The 25,687-nt window shown below is 42.0% G+C and overlaps 6 protein-coding genes and 1 long non-coding RNA gene across 14 annotated transcripts in view; 3 read left to right on the top strand and 4 right to left on the bottom strand.

Moving 5' to 3' along the window:
* gnb1b (guanine nucleotide binding protein (G protein), beta polypeptide 1b) overlaps positions 1-6,304 on the top strand; it is an 11,541-nt gene extending 5,237 nt beyond the window's left edge. For all 4 annotated transcript variants that reach the window (XM_077528881.1, XM_077528879.1, XM_077528880.1 and 1 more), the window contains exons 2-11: positions 60-165; positions 246-284; positions 1,643-1,749; positions 1,882-1,945; positions 2,055-2,217; positions 2,943-3,009; positions 3,094-3,295; positions 3,424-3,640; positions 3,826-3,941; positions 4,523-6,304. In XM_077528881.1, coding sequence (XP_077385007.1) covers positions 109-165; positions 246-284; positions 1,643-1,749; positions 1,882-1,945; positions 2,055-2,217; positions 2,943-3,009; positions 3,094-3,295; positions 3,424-3,640; positions 3,826-3,932 — 1,023 coding nt within the window. In that variant the 5' untranslated portion in view covers positions 60-108 and the 3' untranslated portion in view covers positions 3,933-3,941; positions 4,523-6,304. The remainder of the gene's footprint in view (positions 1-59; positions 166-245; positions 285-1,642; positions 1,750-1,881; positions 1,946-2,054; positions 2,218-2,942; positions 3,010-3,093; positions 3,296-3,423; positions 3,641-3,825; positions 3,942-4,522) is intronic.
* LOC144023433 (uncharacterized) lies at positions 4,761-8,557 on the bottom strand. The gene is made up of 2 exons (XR_013284549.1): positions 6,679-8,557; positions 4,761-6,615 (listed from the first exon to the last, which is right to left on the bottom strand). It is a non-coding gene; the product is annotated as an uncharacterized LOC144023433 (long non-coding RNA).
* Positions 7,627-13,764, top strand: tardbpb (TAR DNA binding protein b). Of its 4 annotated transcripts, XR_013284547.1 has the most exons (7): positions 7,628-8,295; positions 8,863-9,026; positions 9,107-9,256; positions 9,348-9,518; positions 9,645-10,128; positions 11,892-12,038; positions 12,723-13,764. XR_013284547.1 is itself a non-coding variant. In XM_077528877.1 (6 exons), exons 1-6 carry the CDS (start codon positions 8,055-8,057, stop codon positions 11,954-11,956), a joined length of 1,266 nt encoding a protein of 421 aa, XP_077385003.1. In that variant the 5' UTR covers positions 7,627-8,054; the 3' UTR covers positions 11,957-13,764. The 4 variants fall into 4 exon arrangements, 3 of the variants coding, with proteins under 3 accessions (XP_077385003.1, XP_077385002.1, XP_077385004.1); XM_077528877.1 differs by having other exon boundaries at positions 7,627-8,295; positions 9,107-9,247; positions 11,892-13,764; XM_077528876.1 differs by having other exon boundaries at positions 11,892-13,764.
* Positions 13,578-14,877, bottom strand: cenps (centromere protein S). The gene is made up of 5 exons (XM_077528889.1): positions 14,728-14,877; positions 14,528-14,642; positions 13,986-14,019; positions 13,838-13,904; positions 13,578-13,736 (listed from the first exon to the last, which is right to left on the bottom strand). Exons 1-5 carry the CDS (start codon positions 14,755-14,757, stop codon positions 13,644-13,646), a joined length of 339 nt encoding a protein of 112 aa, XP_077385015.1. The 5' UTR covers positions 14,758-14,877; the 3' UTR covers positions 13,578-13,643.
* Positions 13,885-19,431, top strand: LOC144023429 (uncharacterized). Its single transcript, XM_077528885.1, has 6 exons — positions 13,885-16,970; positions 17,041-17,103; positions 17,167-17,246; positions 17,992-18,122; positions 18,317-18,383; positions 18,517-19,431. Exons 1-6 carry the CDS (start codon positions 16,897-16,899, stop codon positions 18,567-18,569), a joined length of 468 nt encoding a protein of 155 aa, XP_077385011.1. The 5' UTR covers positions 13,885-16,896; the 3' UTR covers positions 18,570-19,431.
* On the bottom strand, positions 15,025-18,540 carry rbp7b (retinol binding protein 7b, cellular). The gene is made up of 4 exons (XM_077528886.1): positions 16,079-18,540; positions 15,711-15,889; positions 15,344-15,445; positions 15,025-15,164 (listed from the first exon to the last, which is right to left on the bottom strand). Exons 1-4 carry the CDS (start codon positions 16,149-16,151, stop codon positions 15,111-15,113), a joined length of 408 nt encoding a protein of 135 aa, XP_077385012.1. The 5' UTR covers positions 16,152-18,540; the 3' UTR covers positions 15,025-15,110.
* h6pd (hexose-6-phosphate dehydrogenase (glucose 1-dehydrogenase)) lies at positions 18,693-25,687 on the bottom strand. Of its 2 annotated transcripts, XM_077528874.1 has the most exons (6): positions 25,607-25,687; positions 24,771-24,833; positions 21,728-22,388; positions 21,539-21,656; positions 21,203-21,472; positions 18,693-21,119 (listed from the first exon to the last, which is right to left on the bottom strand). In XM_077528874.1, exons 3-6 carry the CDS (start codon positions 22,361-22,363, stop codon positions 19,780-19,782), a joined length of 2,364 nt encoding a protein of 787 aa, XP_077385000.1. In that variant the 5' UTR covers positions 22,364-22,388; positions 24,771-24,833; positions 25,607-25,687; the 3' UTR covers positions 18,693-19,779. The 2 variants fall into 2 exon arrangements, with proteins under 2 accessions (XP_077385000.1, XP_077385001.1); XM_077528875.1 differs by lacking the exons at positions 24,771-24,833; positions 25,607-25,687 and adding an exon at positions 23,474-24,555.

The following is a 25,687-nucleotide window of genomic DNA, read 5'->3' as shown; positions in this document are numbered from 1 at the left end:
AGAGCCACTTTGCTTGACTGTGTTTACGTATGAATTAATTGGCGAATTTTCTTTTGTAGATCAAGTGCCCCAATAGCTGGAGAGAGGTAACCCAAAAAAAAGACTAAAATGAGTGAACTGGACCAGTTACGCCAAGAGGCCGAGCAGCTCAAAAATCAAATCAGAGTAAGCCGAGTACTTATTTTTGCTCTATTACACTAATGAAGTGAGCGCTGTCTGAATAAGATTTGTTTTGTCCTTTACAGGATGCCAGGAAAGCATGTGCAGATGCCACGCTATCGCAGGTAAACCCCATCATTTTCACAGAATTATGTGGCAATTTTGAACATGTTAAAGACTTCACACATGATGAGGAATAAGTGCTTACTTCTTTTACGCAGCACACCCCGCACACAACCGTACAAAAAAAAATAAAAAATCCTTAAATTCATCCCAGTTATTGGTCTGCGTGTTAGAAAGATGACATACAGTTGAACAACCTCTCTGACCCGCTTAGCAGCACCCGTCACCGCCTGATCAATTTCCCCCAAGCTCACGCCGGATTGCGTGTTGTCGCACAGTTCAGCTCAACTCCATATTATTGATAGAGCGCCAAATGACAACAAAGGTTGGGTTCAGGACCCCGCTATCATACATTACGCAAGGCAACAGGACACGCGTGCAACTGCATCAATGTTTGAAAAGGAAAATAAAGTTGAACAGAATTAAAGATGTACATAAGTACAACAATGCAAGACAATAATGCAGTATACAGACAAGTGAGACTGCATGGCATCGCTTCGCAGATGATATAGTACCAGATTGTTATCTGTGCACCCATCTGTTATTATAGTTATTTGCGTCCAAGACAAAAAAAGAAAAAACTTGTTTTGATTGATTTTAATTTTGGGACACCACTGATGTCTGGCTGGCAGAGACCCCTAGGCACGGCCAGATCAAAACTCGGTCCCACCCTGCCTTTATCTGTTTTTTGTTTTTTTTAATCGCATGATCATCATTTGGCAAGTTTGTACTTTTCTTCAAAAATAGGCTTTCTGTGTCAATTTTTTCTTCTTCCTTGAATTAATTAAAGAAATAAATATTAATGCAATTTTAGATAGAAAACAGCAAAGATGCTACGGTTTATCAAGAATTACAAAAGCAAACTCGTACGACGTCATCGCACGGGATCACATCTCTATGGTGTGTACCGCCACCTACAGCGGCAGAGTCTACTCTCAATATTCGCAAAAGAACAACAGATAGAAACGGTCATAATTCGCTTGTCTGTTTTGCGCATTTTCCGTAAATTCGCTTAAAATATTCGAAACAACTGGATGGAAACCCCACTATTGACGCTAACGCGGTCTTATATACTCAATATGATGTCACTTGCTGGACAATAGTCTTCTCTGATTGGTCAGTCCTTGGAAGGCTGACGTAATGTCTGGATTTGTTGTCTACAAGTGTACTAATTAGTTTAGTTAAGTGACATATTGTGTCCACTGGTGTTGGCACCATTTTTTCACGACACAAACCTAACAATAGGAAATCCCAATTTAATGGAGGCACTGTGGCCAACTGTGCATTCAACCTTGAGAATAATGCTGACCATTTCCGACATAAGACGATGGAGTGTTTTTTGTTTTGTTTTTTCTTTCAGATCACGGCTAACATTGACCCCGTCGGGCGAATTCAGATGCGTACAAGACGAACACTGAGGGGTCATCTGGCCAAGATCTATGCCATGCACTGGGGAACAGATTCCAGGTAAACATAGCGGCAGACTCTGGTTTTACATCCAATCTTGTATAGATGTAACAAAATGTATGACACGAGCGATTAAAAAAAAAAAATATATATATATATATATATATATATATTTCTATAAATGTCTTTCAGGCTTTTGGTCAGTGCTTCTCAGGATGGCAAACTAATTATTTGGGACAGTTATACAACAAATAAGGTAAGTCACTTTTGTATCACAAGTTGTTTTGAGTCACGAGATATAAGAAAAGCCATGTGTTGGAGAAATTTGTGTATTTCAAACATGTGCTGTCAACTCATTGTTGTAGGTGCACGCCATTCCACTTCGTTCTTCCTGGGTCATGACGTGCGCATATGCACCTTCAGGAAATTACGTGGCCTGCGGCGGCTTAGACAACATCTGCTCCATTTACAACCTGAAAACCCGCGAGGGCAACGTACGCGTGAGCCGCGAGCTCGCCGGACATACAGGTATTGGCTTGGGTTGTGTTGCGCAACCGTTTTATGAGGAAAAGCGCATTTCTTACCAGAAGAAACTTGCAGAAAGCCACCACGCATAAATGTCACAAAAAGTGTTATAATAAAGTATTTATTTAGTTTCTAGTTATTCATGAATATACTTAATCAGTTTTAAATTGGGGCCTATTTTGTTGAATTTAAATGTATTATTCTGTTGTATGAATAGCAACAAATGTTAACTTCCTTACTCCATCGAGCGGAAGAGCCTTTAGTAGTTCTGCATGTCACTACATACATTGCAGAAATCACTAGATGAACGAACAGTGTTTGTAGTATAAAAAAAAGCACAAACCTCGTTAACAGCTAAAATGCACGACGCGCCTCTCGCTGTTCAACATTCAACAAGGAAACAGTGAGTAATTCTGCAAGAACAGAATTAATTGAAGCGTCCATTAGTCCATGTTACGTTTGCTTGTTTGCCCTGGCATTGGCGCTGGCTCTCTGGTTTCGTCACAGTTGCATATCCCGCCCCCAAACACAATATCGCTCTGTGATTGGTCGGTGGAAATCAAATAACTGGGTACAAGAATGTATTCTCGGGAGTTTGTGAACTCAAACATACCGCAAGAATTCATCTTGCAGAGCAAGGTTACTTTAAAATGGTGGTGCAGTAAAGAAAAGGTAAATAGAACAAGCAAATATTTAGATTACTCACCTGGCATGTGCCTCCATTTTAGGATACCTTTCCTGCTGTCGTTTTCTTGATGACAACCAGATTGTTACGAGCTCGGGAGACACCACCTGGTAAGGACAAGCAGATTGTTTTTGATAAGCCATTTTCCAAATGCCGTGGGAAGTGAGTGTGAACGTATATTTGTTTTTTGACAGTGCACTTTGGGACATTGAAACCGGCCAGCAGACAACCACGTTCGCTGGGCACACGGGCGACGTCATGAGCCTCTCTCTGGCCCCGGATTCCCGATTATTTGTCTCCGGTGCCTGTGACGCTTCGGCCAAACTCTGGGATGTGCGAGAGGGCATGTGCAGACAGACCTTCACTGGCCATGAGTCCGACATCAATGCCATCTGTGTAAGTCGACGTCCATTTTTTTTTTTAGATCCCTTACTTGACCCAAAAAAACGTGAAAAATAAACGTGTAAATTTCATGATGAAATGTGAGTCTATTGTGATTAGTGTATTAATGTTTTGGGTTCCAGTTCTTCCCCAATGGCAATGCCTTTGCCACCGGCTCGGATGATGCCACATGCAGGCTGTTTGATCTGCGCGCCGATCAAGAATTGATGATCTACTCTCACGACAACATCATCTGTGGCATCACCTCAGTGGCGTTCTCCAAGAGCGGCCGTCTCCTCCTGGCCGGATATGACGATTTCAACTGCAACGTGTGGGACACACTGAAGGCCGACCGTGCCGGTGAGTCCAGTCATCCAATATTTTTTTATTTTTTTTCCTGTTTTCTAAAACTGAAATAAAGGGGCTGGCAAACCTTTTCTTAATGTATATGTAAAATAATTCTAGAATTTTTCATTAACCAGTTTTAATTAGATACATGAATACAAAAATACTAACATAAGTATTTTTTTTCCTTACCTTTTTAGGTGTGTTGGCTGGTCATGACAACCGCGTGAGCTGCCTGGGCGTGACTGATGATGGCATGGCAGTTGCCACAGGATCCTGGGACAGCTTCCTGAAGATCTGGAATTGAAACCTGAAGGTTATTTTGAAGAATATTTGTCATTTCGGTTTGGCGAATTCCTTCATGTATTTGAGGCCATAATTAATTAAATAACTCAAATATTTTTATAATAAAAGAAAAAAAGGTGGAACCATTCTCTGCCTTAAAGCTTTGCATACACGGGCTGATCTTACTGCAGTTTGACGCACCATTCCGTGTAGAAATAAGTTGCCGCAATGGTGGTGAACCAGGATAGAAGAGTCCGTCCGTTAAAAAAAAAAAAAAAAAAAAGGATGTAAAGTTGAGCATACTTTTACGTTTAACAAGTGAAAATAGGGTGTGGTGTGTCCCAAGAGCATGTACAATCGCCAACATATTGATCAACTCCTTGCGTGCAGTAAAAGTCTTAAACCCAATGTTGATGCCCCGTTGATGTGTTTTTCCTACAAACATTGGCCGCAAATATGACTTTGACTGCATTAGCGCAGCTTAGCGATAGACGTTAAGTTACAACTCGTATAGGATCAAAAACATTCTCGCAAACAGAAGACAACCTGTACAGCACAGATCAAAAAGCGGATTGTTTTTGTTTACATTTGCCTCTCGTCTTTGCTCCCTAGATGTCCTTTTAACTCCAAAGCCGACTGGAAGACCATTACAACTTCAGAATGTTCACAGCATCTTCTTCAACACTGTTTAAAACTGACTTGGACACCACAAAAAAATGTCGAAGGGAAAAACCAAGCCTTTCCTACACAAAGAAGAGCACAATTGTCTTATCACCTAATTAAAGAAAGGATCTCCTGTGGTATCAAATCAGAAACTTGTGCATTCCTTCTCGGACCATTTCATGTTATCTTGAAAAAAAGAAAAAAAACAACACTATCATCCCATTCAAATGTGTGTGTCTTGAAAGCAAATGTTGGAGTGTAATTGTACAAATTATTTAACTTTTTTTTTCTTTTTCTTTTTTTTTTAAAGAATTCTATTCCAACGGTTTGTTACTCTCAATGGCTTTTTTGGGGGGGTCGTATTTCTTTAGTGGTTTTAGATATGTTTGAATGACAGCTTGTCCTTTCTAATCTAGTTAAATCACGTATGAGCGATGAGAGGAAAAACGCGCAGAAGTATTAAAAAAAAAAAAGAAAAAAAAAAAAAAAAGCTTGGATCATATTACACGAGCAGCTTTTCCAAAATGTCTGATGTATTTATATACTAGCTGTTTGTTTCTTTTGTTTTCTCATCACAGCCTTTTGCACATGAAGAAGCTTTGCCTTTCAACTAATACAATGTTAACTAACCAAGCACATGTTATAAGTTATGAATGCTCATTCCAGTACAAAAAGTTCTTTCGAGTAACTTTGTCCAGTTACAACCCCCACCCCTGCCCCTAATTATTGCACATGCCTTTGACTTTGGGTGGGAAGAGACGGTGTAGCAAGGCAGGTGCTGTGGTTATCTGGGGCAGTAGTTTGGTTTTTATGATATGGGTGGGTGGGGAGGATTATAGGGACTTGTGTTTAGTATCCCACTTTTTGAGTGTAACACCTCACCTGACTAAATAGACACTTCCTTTGCTTGGGACTGCAGTTGCAACTCTGTGAATGAAATGTACAAAAAAAAAATGTCTGAAAAAAAAAAGTCTGTTTTTAAGTTGAGACATTTAATTTTGTCTGACATGACTTAATTTAGATTGCATGCTGTAGACTTGCTTTCAGTGGTGCTAAAATAATAAAATGAGAAAAAAAAAAGTCATAGATATTTTTTTTTTTTTTTTGGAAAAGGAGTTAACTTTATTGACTGAACCTAACCCAAGTCATTTTTGGGGTTCTGACTCTGCGTACTAATAACTGGTAATGCTATGCACCAGTGTGAGCAAGAGACTGCATACCCAGGAGTGACAAATGTGCTTACCAGTCCTATTGATGCCAATTTTAAAGAATATAACAATCATTGTGATAATTCTATCCTTGGCAAACATTTTCTCTCCTATTCTTCACTCGATGGAACATACACAGTTTGCATATTACACTTTTTCTATTTTCCTTTTTGGTCTTAAAATGAAAAAGCAGAACATCTGAATGACATTTCACTGTATACAGAAGCACTTTTGTTAATGTGACATTCTCACTTTCTTTTCTCTGCAATGATGTACTTCAATAAATGTGATGTATTTTTGTGTGTGGCCACAAGTGAAAATGCGATTCAACTCCAGATGGAATTCCCCCCCACCTTCTTTCCATGAATATACTAGAGCTCTGCACCCTTATGTAGCTTTCCACTTTTTTTTGTATTTCCTTTCAGTCTGTTGGTGTTCCACGGTGAGCTGGATGCAAGATAGATACTGTACTAAAATGTACTGTTATTGATTGAAGATGTAATAAAAAGCTGTTTGAGAGTTATCTTGCAGTGTTTGATTCTGTTTTTGCATGTCCGTAAGCATATTTGCCATGTATTTGAGGCAGCACAGCATGCAGGATACTGTAATTTGAATCTCAACTCGGTAAACCCCGGCTTTCACCCACATTTTAAAAGATGATTCAATAAATAAGGTACCACTGATTGTCACACCCACCTAAGTGGGGCGGAATTCTTTAAATTACCCATACAGTAGGTGTGAATGTGAGTCTTCATGTGCCCTGCATTTGGCTGGCAAGCAGTTCAGGGTGACTCTGCTTCTCTCACCCAGTCACCTGGATTAGGTTCCACGCACCTGTGAACCGAGTGATGGTTAGTGATATACAAACAGCACCACTGTCTCACACGGTCTACTTACCTTTTGCTGCGAGTGAGTCCTGAAAAGCCCTGTGCAGTATAAGTAACGTGTGTAATGTGAATGTCATTTTTATCACTTAATGGTCTAAAGCATTTGTTTTTTTATTTCACAATTATGTGTTATGTGATTTACATTGATTTTGAAGAGAGTACTTTTTTTCTCGATATATCCAATTTCTCATTTTCTCCAACTGCCCTCACTCGGCTCGCTGACTTTCGGGAGGTAAGCTAAGCACAAGGAAGGTACTTACTATGTCACTTTCTTGTATGTCTTGCTTGTCACATTAAGACAAGCAACCGTTCACAACCGCAGTCTTTAAATAAACCTACAATACTTGAGTGAAAATATTTGATGAGAGTGCATTAAAGCTAATTCAATTTGAGATTAAACAAGTTAGGAGAGACAGGAAGGCCACAATTGTGAATCGAACACAAAACTGTGATGCTGACGTGCTTGACGTACTAACTACTTCATACAGACAGACAATTCTCTCTGAAAAAAACCCCCATGTATATTAAACGCTTGTATGTTACGAAAACAAGATCTAAGAGGCTAATGTATGTGCAATGTGATATGAGAAATGTTAAAATGGTAAAACTTCCTGGCCACCATATGAATCCAACACAATTTGTTTTTGTTTACGAAACGCACAATGCAGGTGGTCGGCCATCTTGCTATCGTTTCAGAGGAGCGTAGCGTCGAGCTGTGTGGACTTTACCATGTTGGGGACCAAAACGGGGGTAGTTCACTAATGCAAAACAAACTAAATAAACTAACTAAAATTATAAATCGCGTGCACAGCAGCAACACTATTTCTAAGTTGACTAGAATTTCAGTTTAAATGGACCACTCTCAAGTGCAACAATACGACGTAATTTATCGACGAAAAAAAAAAGCCTCATTCACCTGAGTAAAATAAATCTGTCCGTTTTTGATGACGCACTTCCTGCTTCTCTTAGGTAATCCTGTTTCAACGAGCCGTACATGGCGGTGTGAGTGTCGCACCTCGTGGAACAACCAAAACACTTTATGTCGTATTTCTGGTTGAGATGATATTTTATAGAAACGCAGCTGCAACCGAGAAGTGTTAACGCGAGGATTTTTATTTTATTTTTTTTGCTTTTGTCATAGTTTTCGTGGCCGTCAATGCATTCGAGAGGTACTTTTAGTGCGTTGTTGACATTCAACACCGTTGGACGAACAAAGAACCGACACGCATGCGTAATTCGATTCTTGTTCGGTATAACTTTATAGAATTTTTAGTTCAACCTAAAAAAAATCTGCTACTTTCTACTGTAATTCGTTTTAGTTATTTTGTAAGGTTTGCCAGACTCAATCAGTGCCCTTAGTTACTTAGCCATCCTAACTCCGGACAAATGGCCGAGGTTTACGTCCGAGTGGCCGAGGAGGAGAACGAGGAGCCCATGGAGATCCCGTCCGAGGACGACGGCACCGTTCTGCTGTCGACGGTGTCGGCCCAGTTCCCCGGAGCATGTGGCCTCCGGTTCAGGAGCCCCGTGTCCCAGTGTATGCGTGGCGTGCGGATCGTCGAGGGAGTCTTGCACGCACCCGAAACCGGCTGGGGGAACATGGTCTACGTGGTCAACTATCCGAAAGGTAAAAAGAATCACAAGTTTGTTTGGGTCAAGAATATCGAAATGACAGTCAAAGTGGCACATTGTTTATATTGACTTTACTGACGTACAGTGTTGGCGTCATGAGGGGGGCGGGGAAGCTTCGGCATTTGCAGGCATTATGACACAAATAAATTGCTGCGAGTTTTGAAAATTGAATGTTTTTCAATTTGGAGCGCCCACTTAGCGAGATGGCACGGCGTTTAAACCTTGAGCCTTCCGCGAATCTGCTATTTTACTGTGATTATATGGTCCAGGTCTTTTATCACTCTTGGATTTATATTTTCACCCAGTTTGTGCATCATGATCATTTAATGGGGATTGTGCTGCTGCACCTTAGCCAACAGGGGGCTGCATAATACATAAATACCTGAAGAATATGTTCACAACAGCTCAGCAAGATGCATTACTGAAATAGTTTTTGCACAGAAATGAAGATTAAATTCCTGTGACATAAATGCTAGTTTTGTTTGCCTCTGTAATGTTTTTATTTTGTGTTTAGCATTAAGCTAGCAGACTTTTGTAAGACAAAACCGTCTCTTATATGCAGATAACAAAAGGAAAATGGAAGAAATCGATGCCTCGTCAGCTGTGAAAATGAAGCGGGGTGACATGAAGACGTCGGACCTGATCGTGCTTGGTCTTCCGTGGAAAACTACTGAGCAGGACCTGAAAGACTACTTCAGCACCTTCGGAGAAGTCATCATGGTACAGGTATGGCCGCGTGACCTGGGTCAAAAGCCCTTGTTGCATATTTGCGTGGGTTGATGATCAACCGCTTCTTCTCTGGTCAGGTAAAGCGAGACGGCAGATCGGGAAACTCCAAAGGCTTCGGCTTTGTGCGGTTCACAGAGTACGAATCCCAGGAAAAAGTCATCGCTCAGCGCCACATGATTGACGGCAGATGGTGCGACTGCAAGTTCCCCAACTCCAAGGTGAATATGGTAATGTCCTCGCACACACAACACTCCGCCGCTACAAATTGAATGGTGTTGAGAACACGTTTTTCTAACCTTGCTAATCTTGTGTTCGCAGCAAGGTCCAGACGAGCCGCTGAGGAGCCGCAAAGTGTTTGTGGGACGTTGCACGGAGGACATGACCACTGACGAGCTGAGGCAGTTTTTCATGCAGTACGGGGAAGTCACGGACGTCTTCATCCCCAAGCCGTTCCGTGCTTTTGCCTTTGTCACGTTTGCAGATGATCAGGTATTGTTTGGACAAGTGTTTCACAATTCTCCTTAGTTGAAAAAGTTTTAGCATCTCCTAAATATCATTGCGAACCGCTTCAACTTGATCTGACGAGCGTTGCTTCTTTTCCTCGCACCCATCTAGGTTGCTCAGTCTCTGTGTGGCGAAGACCTGATCATCAAAGGCGTGAGCGTCCACATCTCCAACGCAGAGCCTAAACACGGCAACAGGCAGTTTGACCGCACCGCGCGCTTCGGAAACGGCTTTGGCGCCCAGGCGTTCGGGGCCAGCCGCAGCGGCATGGGGAGCAGCACCAACAGTAACATGGCCAATTTTGGATCCTTCAACCTGAACCCCGCCATGATGGCGGCGGCACAGGCGGCCCTGCAAAGCAGCTGGGGGATGATGGGCATGCTGGCCAGCCAGCAGCAGTCGTCCTCGTCGGCCAGCGGCGCCAGCGGCACCAGCGCCGGTCGAGACCAGAGTCAGTCGTTCAGCGCCGGCAACAGCAACTACGGCGCTGCCTCGGCCAGCCTGGGCTGGGGGACGGGCGCAAACTCCACCAGTGGCGGTAGCGGGTTTAGCTCGGGGTTTGGGTCCAGCATGGAGTCAAAGTCGTCTGGGTGGGGTATGTAAAAAAAGCAAAGTGTGTGCGTGCGGTAAGTATTGTGAGAGAGAGTTTTAACATTTATTTCGGGTGTCTGCGTATCTGAACACTTTTGGAAGATGTTTTGTACATTGCGAGAAAGAATCAAATGATTTTATTTAAAGCAGGGGTGTCCAAACTGCTACCTTAGGGCCATTTGCAGCCCACCATTATTATTTTTGTGGCATATACTAAGATAAACAATTGCAAGGCGATAGAAGAACAAATTTGTTGTCACTTGCTTGTTTGCCACCAATCACATTATCATTCAGTAAGGTGTGTGTCTAATAGTGTCATTTGTTTTCTTCACTTTCGTGTCCGTATCCTAGTATACTACAGCTTGTTCCTGTTTTTGTTTGGAAAGTGGAGATGTGATTCTGCAATCGACCCATGACATGGGCTGACGTTCTAGTGGGTTTAATTGTGGGATGCTGAAAGCATCCCACATATGTTGTTTCTAACCTTTATTATTATTATTATTATTATTATTATTATTATACATATTATTATTATTATTATAGCATTTTATTCTCAGCACTTTTTGCAATCAAACTACTCCTAAATAATACTTCCGATTTACACCGTTCAAATTTCAACTTGCTGGCAAAATTCACGCCTTTTGGGGTATTTATCGTTTGACTTCATATTACTTACAGTACTCGCATAATTTAATGTTAAAGATCCACTTTTCCCCATTCAGTTTTAATGGGACTGACACTGAATTTTTTCTCAGTCCCATTTTCCACGCCCATACATACAACAGACCATATTGACTGCCTTTCTGATACCCTCTTAGTGGCGCAGTTGGGAGAGTGCATTTACAGTATGCAGGGGGTCGCAGGTTCAAAGCCCACTGCCGACTGTACAATGCACATATGTCCGTGGCAATTACATAAACGGATATTAACTATACCAACTGACTATCATACCAGGAAATACTTTATACTGACATGATCGAACACATGTGTCCCAAATCAGCGCTGATGACTTTCAGCGTCAGGTGACACTTTGAATTACAAATACGCCAATTCGCTCTGCTGCTCACAGGTCCGGTGGCTCACTCGCTTAAGCGCTTGCATAGCAAAGACAGCCCTACGAATGGTTCGCTGGTTCAAACCTCGGATGGAGCAACTTTTTTTTTTTTTTTTTTTTCTCAGTTTAGTCATAATACAACAATTTCTCATATGTAATTTACAGCCAATGTATCTTTCTTTATTCATTTAACATACGTTTTATTTAATGCATTCTGGTTCAGCAAGACATCTCTCAATTACATTTCACACTTCAATGATTACAATAGCATTCTGCTATTAGAAGTCAGCTTAGCATTCAGCTATTAGCATTCGGCTTTCAGCATCCCACGCAATTTCTTCAGAAATTGCTTAGTCTAGTTAAGTGAAGCATTTCGGTAGCTCTTACATCCTTCAGTTTTTTCTGTATAGCAACCCTTGGAAGAAAAGTTTGGACAACCCTGATTTATTGACTAGTGATTTTTATTTTCATGTCTCCTTTATATCAATTTCAACTGGATTCTCTAATGCATGTGTTGTGTACTTTGATGATTGAAGATGAAGAAAGACAAATGCATGTTTGTCGTTTGCCATTATCCAGCTACGTTCTAATTTTATGGCAGTCTTGCATTGGGGAGAATCTGGTTGAAAGTTTACATGTTTTTTTTTTTGTCAGTGCAACTTTTAATTGCAGTCAAAAGTGGACAAAAGCCTTCACTGAAATCTCTTCTGCAGTTGACCTCTCTTCCATTTCCCTGCGAGGAAGCTCCAATATGGCAGCATTGTCGCGGGGGCGATAAGCGCTATCACTCTCCCTCTTCCCGCCTGTGTAAATGCTATGCCATCAAACAACGGCTTCACTCCGCATGTTCTCACGAGACGGTGGGTGTGTTTTCACTTTTTTTTTTAAATCCACTTATGATTGGAGAAAGAACTGCGCAAGTGACATTTTTTGGATGCGGGGGGGAATCTGAGTGCGGATGGCTTGTGGCGAAGAATGGAGCGGTTGGTGAGTGAGCGGACTGAGGACTGCTTGTGCGGTGAACGAGCCCCCCCCCCCCAAAATGTGACTGATTTTTCTATGAATGTGTGAATGGAAGCAGCTGATGCAACAAGCGCCTCCCACCCCTTATACGTGGACATCCTTCTGATTAGTATGTCAAAAGATCTTTTTTGTTCTCCTTTTAATTTTTGCAAAAGATTTTCAATGTGTGTCGACATAAAAATGTAGTGGAGTGTTGTGCTTTTTGTAATGTTTCTATGATCTGATTTGAATGCTGTATGATGTGTGCTGTTCCTTGTTCCTGGACTGATCTGTACGTGTGTATTTGATGTGGATGACGCAGACTGATGAAATCCTGGTGGGGACACGTGTGATGTGAGAACGTGGAGTGGTGTCCTACTGGTACCCCTTTCCCCCTCCCTTTTATATAGGCTATTGATGTTTGTGAGGTGTTTGGACAAAACTGTCAAATGAAGGGAGCTGCCTAATAAAGTTCATTTGAATAGATTTAGTTGATGTTACTTGCGTGGGATTAAAGAAACTAATCCAATTCACACATCTAGGGACCTTGGGCTCCGCTGGTCGAGGTCTCCATTTGAACCCCGACTGAAGGACGAAGATGGAAGTTCCAACACTTTGAGTGTGTGGCCTTCTCAGACATGGGGTAGTACCTGTCTTTTTGCTCACTTTCTTAGCTTGTGAGAGAGAATGCTCATTTTTCCCTTCTGCTTGTATGGCCTAAGAGAGATTTTGATGCAACTCTGTGAGTGTTTGGATAAAAGGGTCTGTTTCTATACTCTTTTGGTGATTGGACGACTGGCTGGCAAATTTCACAGCTGTGGAATGGTCACCGATTTACGCTTTTGTAGAAAGCATACAAAGTCATCAATGAGTGTAGCTACTTGTGACTAGATTATACAGAGCTGGTGCCAATGTATCAGCAAGACAAATGGATTTACACTGCTGGTCCCAGTGCCTGAAATTCTGATTAAATGCCCATATACATTTTTTTGTTGTGCATTTCAGTTGATCCAGATACAATATGGCTTTCTTTGTGCTGGCTGAACACATAGGCCAAATCTCATTTCTTTACTTGCAACCTCACTCCTCTATGCCAGGGCCTGGAGTAACCGCCACCTTAGTTCACTGGCCCCGTCGGCAGTTATTTTGGGCAGTTATTTTGCTTGTTTAAAGACACACACCTAATGTAGCGTATTTAAATTTGTGTGCTTGCTATGGTGTTATGAGAAGCAATTTCATGTATACGCCACCCCACCTTACAATGCTATGACAATAATCCGAATTGACATGAAAAAAAAATAAAATGGAATTGTCACTTGCACCATGCAGTGTAAATCCTGCTTTAGACACCCCCACCAACTCCCCACCAATCTAAATATGATCGAAATGAATTTTTGCCATGTTGACATGTTTATTAGAATGTTTGGGACAAGAAGAGTGTGGAATAAGGACCTGCCTGTGTCTTATTCTCTGCTCTCGTGAGTGTCTTTGCTCTTCTTTTTTAAAGCCTTCTGCTCTTTTTCCACTTCTTCGCTTTTCCTCTGTATGTGCATTGACTGAAATAAAGGGGAATCAAATAAGAAATTCTGTGTGTTGGAGAGTGTTTATCCTTTGAGGTGTGGTGTGTTGGTAAACATATCTGACCGGGAAAACTCACCAATGCAGTGCTACGACGGGCCAAAAGTTTTACATCCTCTGCTGACACAGTGCATCTTTTGGCATGTCTGTAATCAGAAAATCAGATGGTATTGAGGTTAACCTACAACACATCAGCTCATCAATTAATGTTGAGGGGGGATGCATACTTGGCAAACGCTTCCAAGTCTTTCGCAAATATTTCTGAAAGGGAACCAAGAGAATGGCTTTTGAGTCAATGTCAGTTCACATATTAAAAATTTATACTTTTGGTACATATACAGAATCCATTTAAATTCAGCTCGTGCTACAGCAGCAAACTACACCTACAATATTGAATACGGTTAAAAGAAATGGAGGATTATCTAAAGGCAGAATTTTGGGGAATGTTATAGTTCACCACTAGATGGTGCTAAATCTTGCACACTTTTAGCTAATAAGTACATACAGTAATTATTAATTTGAAATGTTATAGTCAACTTATTAAAATACTGTAATCAGTTTAACAAAATTAGTGAGAACGTATATTTAAAATAAAGGGCGCATTAATCATACCAATGGGAATAGATGCATTTGATTATTTTTTTTTAAATTAATATTAAAAAAGTTTGTTACAAACAATAAAACTGAGAAATGAGAATATAGTACTACATTCTCAATGTATTTTGCCTTTAATGAAAAGCAGACGAACGTAGCGTCAGTGGGCACTCACCACATTGTCTGTAGGCGGTCTCTGTTATGGCCGCCAGCACTTGTCGGCTAAACATTCTGTCGCCCATTTGGTGACACATCTGACCGACCGTGTAATGTATGGCCGCCTTTAGTCGCTGGAATGCAGCAGTGTTATTCACATTTTACGTACAGTAGGCTACTTGGCAACATTCATCATGGCTGTTCATCATGTTTACCTACCAGACGCGTTTCGTCCTCGCTCTCTGACATTTTCTAATTAAACAGACTAATCTTCAAGTAAGATATAGCTTCATTCGGTCCCTATTCCGAATGATGTAAGGTCAAAATGGGCATAAAACAGCAACTACTTTATGAAAGTTTGGTTTTGGAGTTGGTAGCTGAAGGAACTTCGCGGCACAAATTCAAGACAAACCAACCAACGACTCGCTCAGTGGCTTTCCTTTTAATACTTTCAACAGCACCACCATGTGGTAGGAGTTTGTACTACATTAAAAAAAATATTTCCAAGTTACATGTGTAAAGGTATGAAACTCGTTTCTGAAATGCATCTTTGTTTCATTAATAAGATCATTTTTAATGGTTATGATTTAGAGATAAAACATTCAGAGTGTCCTTTTGTAAACTTGCTTGCAGACTTGATCCTCACAGGTAAGTTCCTGAAAAAGATTCAAATCCACATCACATGCTGTACATTTGAAACAATACTTAATCAATACATGCTTGTATGAAGGAGTGCTATTACAAACTCGTACATTCTAGTATTTATTCACTACTTTAGTGTATGCTTGCAAAACAGAACATGATGATCACATTTACAATGATTTTGAAATCATACCAAATGAAGTTCATTTTCCTGAATCCAGTGAGTCCAACCTCTGTTCCTTTTTTCCCCTCGCTGAACACACACGAGCTTGTCATTTTTCCAGTTGACCACACTCTAAATAAGGGGCACAAATTGGGATTGCGTGAAATCAGCACCCACACATTATAATGGATGGAATGTTAACCTTTCTGGGGAGAGGAAATCCTTATGCACGTGTTATGTTTTGTGATAGATTGGGGTGAAATAAAGTCAACGGGTCTTTATTTCAACGATGCATCAAAATGACCCTTAATGGCCACTTCAAACCAAAATGCCAGCTTTTTGGGGGCTGAATTTTGGAGAGTTATTAGTCTTGTTTTCACTGTACACTATACCCTACCTGGCATGTACGGTTATCCATTCCCTTCGTCTCCTCTTTGTACTCTTCACCGACCTTAAATCCAATTTCATAGTTCCTGAAAGTCGTGAGGGTCCTGATTGTGAAGCGATCCCCATCTTGCTTGATCACTTTCTGAGGCTTCAGCAAGGCCGCCACTTTGCGGGTTGCGAAATCTATACCTGTGGAAAACAAGTCAAATTCTGAAGTGCAGTTTTCACTTGGAATCAGAGGAAAAATATTTTACACCAAAAATGTTTACGGGTTAATTTGATCTGCTGATAATATAAATAAATAAAAAAATCTGTCAATATTAAGTAATTTTATTTTGGTAAATATTATAAAATAATACGGCAATTCAAAATAATTACCAAGAGCAATCATGTATCCCTCAAAGTTGACGTTGCTGACCATGTCCCATGTCCCGGTGTAGTTGACCGCCATCTCAGATGTTCTTGTGGCTCCACAATCAAAAGTGAGTGGATTTTTTTCTCACAGCTCCAGGGTTGTACTGTATATTTCATTGTGTGTCAATATAGGCCAGAGGTGATAGCACCGGAGGGGTGGACCAGGACCTTTTACACAAATTAGCCAACACTGCTCTTCCTGTTATGGGTATTGTTGTTGCGGAAGAAGTGGTCTTTATAGTGCGGTGCTATGGGTGGCTAAGGGTCAGCCTGGAGCCAACCGAAAGGCCTGATCTTTAAGAAAAAAAAAATTGCAGAGCAGAACCTGAGCTGCAGGAACCGTCTTTGCAACACAATCCTGTTCCTCTTTTCAAGTTTGTTGAAACTGTTTTTTAGAGTTTCATTTTTTATGGTTAGTCATCAACCTTTGCTTCAGTGCTCCACGGTCCACCCACATGCTATTAAGGGGGTTGATTTAGCATCACACATCTGTGTTCTATGTGTCGTTAAAATTTGGTAGCAATTGGACATAACGTCTAGGGGCAAGTTTGTCTTTGAATGACCCCAGAAAATGGTCAAAATGAGACAAAAATGGCTTGCTTCAAAACAAAATGGAAGACTTCTTGAGACTTTTTTTGTGTCTCAGGATAGACATACCTACCAAATTACATGTTACTAAGTGACGCTAGTCTCAGCGGCGGAAGGATTGTATTGCATGGGTGCAACACAATCCTATCCCATTCACATTATTGGCAACTGCTGTTAAGCTCACGTCTGATGCAATGTTTCTCTATTTGCTGATCCTGGTAGCGTACCACAGTAGCAGATGGATACCTAGGAATCAAAGGCTCAAGTTGTACGTAAACATTTGTTCCTTAAAGACGAACAAAAAAAATTTGTGTTTTTAACTGTGTTTCTTTCGGCAGCCAAATTATCAATGCGGTGTTCACTGCCCTCGTGGTGGTCCCTCAGCTGTATGTCATAGCAAGGTAGCTCAACAACTGAAAGCCTTCTGCCAAAGATTCAACGTTAAAATTATGTCGATTTAACAGGCCCACATCGGCAAGATACTGTAAGCAGCCCTTACTGAACAGCCTGACCGCTTCCGTCGGCCTCTCCCTCGTCGCCTCAGGTAAAACACATTACACTATAGCGAAACCAAAAGCCAACACCAACAAAAACATGAACAACCATATACGGTATGTCATATTTCATCATCAAGTGAATCATTGTGTGATAATGTCAGATTTGAGAGAGAACAGAAAGTTTTTGCTGAGAAATATTGTGACCTAGTGGTGTGTTTTAGGTTTTGCTGGAATTAGAAGCTGTCAATTCTTGTTCTTGACCGTTCTTACGTCCTTGTGATCTCGTAAAAGGCCCAAATCCTGTTCCAAGGGTTAAAGTACGCATAATAAAAACGCACAGAAATCCCAGACATTGTTCTTGCCTGCTAGCGCAAACGAAGGATGCACTAGTTGGTAACTTGTTAGCTGGGAAAATATCCCAAGATGGATTTTGTGCTGCTATCAAAATGGCTAATACGATAGCAGAGGAGAGAATTCTCATTTTGTTTCCAGACCCCCTTTACTATTAACTTAATGAAATAAGTTGACAATTTCGAATACATGTACTATAAATAAGCGAAAAACAACAAATTCATGAAAACTCGACGATTCAGAAACTAGTGTTCTTATCAAATGCCTTCTTTCAGACAGAGCTTACTGATAGACCTGCATTCTTCATTCATGCCTGTCATTAGTCGTTATGCTATCAGCTACAGTACACTTGCCTGTTAAAATCCCCCTCCATTTTCCATAGCACTTCCTCATTTGTGAGAGATGCAGGATACTTGATAGCACTGCCAACTCTCTCCACAGGTTTTTCGGTGGTCTTTACCCTCATAGAGCTCATCCCACAGGGCTTGTGGGCATCCTGTCACGCGTTCGGACTGCTGTCGCTCGGGCACGGGGTGTGCTGCGCCACCTTGACGCTCACTGCGGCCACATGTGTAAGAAACTTAGCTCAAACTTGACTTGTGGCGCATCCGTACATCCATTTTCTAAACTGCTTGACCTCGTTAGGGTCGCGAGGATCCCAGCTGAATTTGGTAAAGAGAAACCGGGTATAACCTGGCCAATCACAGGGCACAAATAGATACAAACAGCCATTAACTATCCCAACATTTTACTTGTACTTTTGCAGGCCACAACCACACCCGAGCTGTACCACATGTCTCTTTTCATCACGGTGGCATCCATTTTGAGCACAGGTAAATGAGATACAGTGCGCTAATGTGTGAGGTCACACAAATTTAAATAATTTGGTTCAGATGTTAAAAATGTTCATGTATTTTCCCTACTTCAGCTTTTGTGTTCTTTTATAACACCCGCATGTTTTCTTAGGTGTGCTGGCGGTCAAGGGCGGACTGTGGCTGACAAATAGGCAGCAACAATGAACAATAAAACCAGCCCAGCTGTCTCACATGGACATTGGATAGTGCTCATATTAACAATTCATGCGGCTTCCATGCCGCCGGCGAGCCGGTAACTCAAAACCATGGGAATGAAAGTAGAGAAAGTGAGTTAATCCAGCTCACGTTTTTAATGCTTTACTTCATACAAAACAGGTGTTTCCTTTTGCGGATTCTTTGTTTGTTTCCCGTTGAAACCCGTCAGAGGAAGTTGTTGAATAAAGTAACACATTTGATCCAAATATAATTACAGGTGATGTTAGACCAGCAGCTGTTTAGAAAAAACGAATATCACCAAGAAGTAGAAATGTACCTCTGACTTTTCAATGTGAAACCTAGGTAGAGAAAGTCATACTATGAATGCACATGTAATGGGACTACATTACAGTTTGAGGAAATGTTCCAGCAAATGGATCAGGCTCAGTAACACATTCTTTTGACTTATTGTAAAGAGGAACTCCAAATACAGGTTCAAGTCAATATATATTTAAAAAAAAAAAAGCACCAAAAAGTTCAACATATACAGTACATTTTGTAGAGTACATTTTGCTCTGAAAGACTATATTCGGTCCCAGTCTAAACAGAGTAAACGTTATACTCGGAAGAGAGTTAAAAAAAAACAAAAAACAAGTTGAGGAACAATCGCAGAACCTTCAGGTTGTCAAGACAGCCAATCTAACTGACCCATGCCACTCCTACTCTATGTCAATATATCGCAGGTGAACGGTGGAATCCTACCTCAATTTTTGGTCTCCTTTAAGACACACTATCAATATGTTAACTAACGATAAGTCTGGCATAGGTCAAGCGGTAGAGTGACTGTCTTACATATTGAAGGTTGTGGGATCGTTCCTCAACCCTTTTTTTTTTTTTTTTTTTTTTTTTTTTAAAAAGTATTTTACTCTCTTCCAAGTGTAAAGTTTACTCTGAGTGGGACCTAATAAAGTATTTTTTTTTTTTAAGAGTAAAATTTCCTCTACGAAATTTACTGTGTACCGTACTTTTATTTTTTTAACCACATGCTAAAATCTATTGTTGCTTTAGCTGGAATTGTTTTTCTGTCTTTACCTGAGATGTGATATTACCACAGTGGATACAATAAAAGAAATAACGGCACTGGATAAAGTGAGGGGTTCACAGTAATTCAGGTAGGCTTAAAGAACTTACTGTATTTGCTTTTACTGTATTGTGATCCCTAACGCAAAAGTGCGTCGTAGTCTAGGTACCAGACAAGTGTGCCATTGGTGGGTTTCACCCCAGTGACGGGCCATTTGTTTGGATCGTCCTTGACACGGCTCAGCTGGGTAACAAGTTCGTGTTTGCTCTTGCCCATCACCAGCAGCGCCACCCTGTGGGCTCGGTTGAGAGCGCCTAGCGTGAGGCTCATGCGCCGGTGCGGCTTAACGGGACTCTCAGTGAGGACCACCAGGTCATTGGCGCCGTTGGCCGGTTTGGAGTCGGGGAAGAGGGAGGCCGTGTGTCCGTCATTGCCGACTCCAAGAAGTACAAAATGGAACCTGGAGCCGCTGACCAATCTGCTGATCTCTTCCTGATAGAGCGCAGCTGTGGCGTCCTCCTCCACGCACAGACGCTGCTTGAACTGCACCGGCATCGGGTGGATGTTGTAATAGGGGATGCGCACGTGCTGCAAAACGTGCTGGTGGATGGTATGGAAGTTGCACTCCGGGTCGGTCAGCGGCACGCAGCGCTCGTCCACCATCCAGATGTGCGTGTTGCTCCATGGGAAGGAGAAGTGGTGCAGAGCCAGCCTGTGGAAGAGCGCGATGGGCGTAGAGCCGCCGGAGAGGGCCAGGTGGAAGACGCCATCCCGTAGCACGGCCGCCTCCGCCGCTTCCTGGATGTCTGCGGCCAGACGCTCCACCAGCTCCTCGGCCCAGGCAGACACCATGTCGGCACCGCGGTATTTGCCTTGCATGACCAGGAAACTCCTCGTAGACTCACCGCCTACCTGGTCCGGTCCGAGAAGTACCACATCCCTGATATAGGCGATCTCCTTCCCTTTCAGATGGACGTCCAGCAGGTCGCCGTTGTCGGCCCCTCCCGGGTAGACACGGGGAAACGAGCCAGCTAAGATCTCGAGCAACGGGGTCCACAGGTCCCAAGATGCCAGGAGATTCTCAGTGCTGATAAAACTATTTTTGCGTCCGGCAAAAATGTGGGAAATTAATTCCGCATAAGCTTCCCGCTGCACTTTTGGAGTTTGTACATAGTAGTCTGACAGAGGAGACCCTAGGACGTGAACATTTGCATGATCCGCCACTTCCTTCCACTCGCCCTCCGTCACAGAAGGCTTGAAGAGATTCTTCGAAACGAGAATGGCTGGGTATTGAAGGCTGCCATGGCCAAAGTAGAAGATAATCTCTTTGGGCTTACAATGAAAGCTGCGCTCAAGGCAGAACATGTCGTTCTTGAAGAGAACCCGTGCGTATCCCACTCGTTCGTCCAACATCTTCCCCGAGATCAGGAGGATGGGCACGCCGTCGTACTGGGCCGCGTCAATGTGCGCCAGCACAGCTGCAACACAAAACGTCAAGTGTCAAAAGTCAACCAAAAAAAGCCAATTTAGGATTTTTAACTAAAACGTTTGAAATTCTGACCTGCAAACGTTGGCGTGATGCTGATGTAGTCTTTGGTCTTGTTGAGCTCCTGCCGAACTTCGCTTTGGTAGTTTTGGTACTGGCCGAGCACCGCCTGATTCTTGCCCAAAGGTAGGAAAGAACTGAAGAGCCGCAGCTTGTTTTGGAGAACCTCCTCGCTGTCACTGAGATTGGAAGGAAGTCGCATTGTAAGGAGAGCCAAGACCTCTGTCAGATGGTTCTGGATCACGTCGCGGATAATGCCGTACTGGTCATAGAAAGGAATACGACCTACGAGGAAACAATGACAAGGACACATGTAGAATACACCAGAGGATCTAAAGTGTATGGAGTTACCTTGTACATCCAGTGTCTCTTTCAGTACGATCTCTATTCTCTCAATGTGGTGCTTGTTCCAGATGGGATCCAGGAACTTCTTGTTTTCGACTCTAAATGGAAGGATCTTGGAGACCACCTGATGCAGAAAAGCAGCCGATCAAACTCAAAAAGAGTTGCAAATGTGACATTTTGCATGATTGTCCTCACCTGCTTGCCCAAATAGTGGTCAATTCTGTACATTTCTTCATCATGTAAAGCCTTCCCGAGCTGAGCCGCAAGCACCCGTGCGCTCCTCAGATCATGTCCGAAAGGTTTCTCCAGAACCACTCGGAGCCATGCCGCCCCGCCGACAGGCCTGCAGCTGCTATTGATTTTATCGGCGATGTCCGCATATGCAAACGCCGGCACGGCGAGGTAAAACAGTCGCCCGGCCTCGGTCAGCCCTTCCTCCTGCGCCTGCCGCTCAACGTGCTGGGCCAAATCCTGATAATCATCAAGGCTCTTGAGTTGCCGATACTGCGCTAGCCGCAAGAACTGCTCCTTTAGCAAGGCGCAGCGCTCATCAGTGACATCCTTCGGGCACGACATGGCCTTCAGGATACCGAAGAATATCGGCGTGGCCTTGTCCTCGGGCGACTGTCCACCGGCGTAGAAGGAGAAAGTGTTCCCGCTGCTGACCTGCTTCGAGTACAGCTGGAAGAAGCCTTGCCAGAGGTACTTCTTCGCCAAGTCCCCCGTGCCCCCAACTACCACGATGGAAAAGTGGCCGCGACTTTGCTTGTCTTCACCATGTCCTCCGCTGGCGCACAATGCAAGCAGAAGCAGGAATGTAGTCGCGTACATGCTGTGGTATTAAAGTGTCCACACCCTGGATGGAAACAGAAATGTACATGTTTTACATCCTCATTTATATTGTCATAAGTTGTATAGTCCTTGAGGTGGTATTTTAAACTGTATAATTAGGTTTTATTTTCTAAATTTTAACTTTCATGAACCTTGTGTCAAACAGGGTTTTTCTTGGCTCAAATCAATGCTGAGTTAAGTTAATATGCTGCCCACTTGCTCAAACTAAATATTTTCTGTAAAGTATTTACATAATGTTAGTAATCACTACCTCGCCTTGAAAAAAGTATTTTCCTTTTTTACGATATACCTCTGAAAAGCTACAAGCAAAAATTAACATTAATTTACGATTAAAAAGCGAATAAATTCTACAAAATCAGAAGTGCTTGGTTACAAAAGAAGCAATATTTACCTGTTTGAAAGTCCACAAAAGCATCTGACACACTGGCAGTCGGAAAGATAATCTGTTCACGGTTTTAGGAGTGACTTCAACTAACTGTCTGCGACAGTCAGCACCACAGCGTACCGGTATTGCTGGTCACATAATAGTAGTTTTCATGACGTCCAGCATTGGCCGGAAATTAGGAATCAAATGATCAAATGAAAAGCTTTTTTTTATTTATTTTTTTTTATTTTTTTTAAACTGTGTGATGACACAATTATGGCTTCTTGGTCACGCATGCCACACAGTTCTGAGCTTTTGACGTTACAGGCAACTTATTTCGAGTTTGCATGTTCTCCCCGTTTTGTCCGAGTACGTTGGCTTACTCCCGCATACCAAAAACATTAGGTTCACAATATTAGGTTCACTCAAGACAAAATTGTCCGTAGGTGTGAATGGTTGTTTGTCTATATGTGCCCTGTGATTGGCGACCAGTCCAGGGTGTACCCCACTGCCCCAACACCAAGCCTGTGTTTTTTTTTTTCCTTGGTTTTTTTTCCGAGCCCTGCTCTATTATCCTATTATAACTGCTGATCTGCCACCATATACCGGAACATACATACACTTCCCCTGTTGGCTTGATGAATTTGATTCAAACAATGCATTTGATGACAATAACAATTTAAATCCAAATTCAACAGCGATATTAAAAATGAAATCGAACGTACCCAAAATTCCAAAGTTGTGGTAGAACAGAAGTCTGAAATGCTCCGCTGTGATTTGTGAAAGTCAAATCTAGACCAGAGCTAGCAATTCTGTTGCGCTGTCATGAGTGTTGTGATCCGAGGACACCAGCCAGTGGGATTTGTACTGGTGGGAACTTTGTACTTTGCTCAGGGGCACTAAGATTCTCTTGCTACAATAGTGCCGCTGTCCATAGTGGGCTGGAAAAGTTCAACAAACCGACTGATTTCCGAGAAGATGAAGTCAGGTATTGGGCAAAATGGGAAAGACAACATGACAGCAAACGCAGGCGTCACCTTCCCACATAAAAAAACAACAAATATTCGTCTAACAGCATTTATTTCTTGTACATCACATTGGTAAAAAGATTAAAGAATTAAAGCTGAACGTAGCAATGAACGGTCCTTCACAGTCCTTGTTTCACAGCTAATCACCAAATGTTGACGCCACGCTCCACCCACATTAGATGATTTAAGCAAAATAGTTTGGCAATCCAGTGTTACAGATTTGTCAATGACACCTTCCCATTGGGACTCATTTGGGTGAACTCCATAGTAGAACTAGGAATTTATCCAAATTGATATACTTTGCTGATTCTGTATAAGCCAAAATGGTCGACTTCCTGTTGCATTTTGGCTATGGGCCCTTGAGATTTCTTCATGCGATAAAAACAAACAGCAAAAATCTCAACAGCTACTTGTTTGATTCACCAGGTATGTTGAAAGGGTTGCTTTCCAAATATTTCACAATAATAACATACTGACAAACTGCTCTGCTCATGCACAACTTGCACACAAATTTGGATTACATCGCCGCCATAGGGTCAGCACTGTAGTGCTTTCTAGACACTGCATTGCTTGTATTAATGGTTTCCGCTCATTTTTCCAAATGAGTTAATTTGCACAGCAAATAAGCATATGTTCATCTAAAAACACTATGCTCATTCAGCACCTCACTAGATTTGTATCTTCTATGGAGGCATGTGATGCCACACCAGCATAAAATGGTAGCGAAAACAAGCCGCCACACTGCATTATTAAGGCCCGTCTAGCCCTCACACTTGTCAGATAAAAGGAGTCTATCGAGTCTATACATCAATATAATTTCACGAAAATACTGTAGATCAGAACAGACCACATGCGAAACTGGAACATTTGCCCAAGGCCAAGCCAATATGCTAACCACAGCTTTTTTTTTTTTTTTACACTTACAAATGTATAGATAAGTGCACACTGGGAAGTATACCCACATGACTAATAGTATTGTAAACACAATACATACCGTCTATGAAACTGTACATTTGCGTAGATGATCAGCCAAATCCTCTTGGCCCTCTTCCTTACACTGTGCAGGGAAAAAAAAGAAAAAAAAAGAAAAGCATGTTAACAGTAGAACCAATTTGCCATTTTTGCTTGTCTATTTTGGAAAAATATTTGCTCGAGGAGTCAGAAGAGTCACAAAAAATAACAAAAACATTGTCACTGTGGCTCTTGTTTCTTGCTCGCTACTTCGCTTTACTCCAGTGTCCACACGTGTGCACATAAAATAAAGGCACAGCATATTTTACGTTTTATTTTGACTTCATGGTCTCCGTGAGGGCCAGTGAAGGACTGCGGGTGGGCCAGATGTGGCCCCCGGGCCGTACTTTGCTCGTAACTAATGTAGTACCATGTTGTGCCGCAATAAGCTGGGAAGCACTGAGAGAGAGAGAGTAGGTACCCTTACAAACCTGCAGTAATAGTCTTTTCCACTGAGCAGAAACAACATATTCCATAGTTGCATATTATGCTCTGTTGTATATGTGTTGTTACACATTGTGCTTATTATTATTAAGCAAGCAGAGGCTCATTAAACGAAATTAAATGGTTTTGGTGTTTAAATATGCAATGATTAATCAGCTTGACTATACATATTCAGTATGGGTGCAAAAACATTAGGGGGGAAGTTGGACATCAACGCCACCTGCTAGTTGTCAAACTCTACTTCCGCGTTGACGTAATATCTTTCGCAGCCGCGTGACGTGGATTTTGAGAGGAGAAACAGACCGAATAGTTAAACGGCGAATATACACAACACGTAGTTCACTAATAAAAGAATTAAAAGATACTGAAACGTACCAGAGTTCCATTTCGTGTCAACGTTTTGAGAACCTGACTCGATTCGTATACTTCCTGCTCTGGTCACGTGACATCATGACG

This window comes from Festucalex cinctus, chromosome 8 (assembly GCF_051991245.1).
Source record: "Festucalex cinctus isolate MCC-2025b chromosome 8, RoL_Fcin_1.0, whole genome shotgun sequence".
Taxonomy (NCBI): domain Eukaryota; kingdom Metazoa; phylum Chordata; class Actinopteri; order Syngnathiformes; family Syngnathidae; genus Festucalex; species Festucalex cinctus.
This window is presented reverse-complemented; position numbering and strand designations above follow the sequence as displayed.

Coding starts and splice junctions, on each gene's coding strand:
- tardbpb (XM_077528876.1), top strand. CDS start 8,055: ATGGCCGAGGTTTACGTCCGAGTGGCCGAGGAGGAGAACGAGGAGCCC. Junction 9,519..9,644: donor TCACGTTTGCAGATGATCAG/GTATTGTTTGGA, acceptor GCACCCATCTAG/GTTGCTCAGTCTCTGTGTGG. Junction 10,129..11,891: donor GTCAAAGTCGTCTGGGTGGG/GTATGTAAAAAA, acceptor TCTCTTCTGCAG/TTGACCTCTCTTCCATTTCC.
- h6pd (XM_077528874.1), bottom strand. CDS start 22,363: ATGTACGCGACTACATTCCTGCTTCTGCTTGCATTGTGCGCCAGCGGA. Junction 21,473..21,538: donor AGAGACACTGGATGTACAAG/GTAACTCCATAC, acceptor GTTTCCTCGTAG/GTCGTATTCCTTTCTATGAC. Junction 21,120..21,202: donor CATCACGCCAACGTTTGCAG/GTCAGAATTTCA, acceptor TTTGTGTTGCAG/CTGTGCTGGCGCACATTGAC.
- rbp7b (XM_077528886.1), bottom strand. CDS start 16,151: ATGGCGGTCAACTACACCGGGACATGGGACATGGTCAGCAACGTCAAC. Junction 15,446..15,710: donor TGGATAACCGTACATGCCAG/GTAGGGTATAGT, acceptor CCCCTTATTTAG/AGTGTGGTCAACTGGAAAAA. Junction 15,165..15,343: donor AGGAAAATGAACTTCATTTG/GTATGATTTCAA, acceptor AATCTTTTTCAG/GAACTTACCTGTGAGGATCA.
- cenps (XM_077528889.1), bottom strand. CDS start 14,757: ATGTCAGAGAGCGAGGACGAAACGCGTCTG. Junction 14,020..14,527: donor GACCGCCTACAGACAATGTG/GTGAGTGCCCAC, acceptor GTTCCCTTTCAG/AAATATTTGCGAAAGACTTG. Junction 13,737..13,837: donor CCCGTCGTAGCACTGCATTG/GTGAGTTTTCCC, acceptor CCTTTATTTCAG/TCAATGCACATACAGAGGAA.
- LOC144023429 (XM_077528885.1), top strand. CDS start 16,897: ATGTTTCTCTATTTGCTGATCCTGGTAGCGTACCACAGTAGCAGATGG. Junction 17,247..17,991: donor CCTCTCCCTCGTCGCCTCAG/GTAAAACACATT, acceptor CTCTCTCCACAG/GTTTTTCGGTGGTCTTTACC. Junction 18,384..18,516: donor GGCATCCATTTTGAGCACAG/GTAAATGAGATA, acceptor ATGTTTTCTTAG/GTGTGCTGGCGGTCAAGGGC.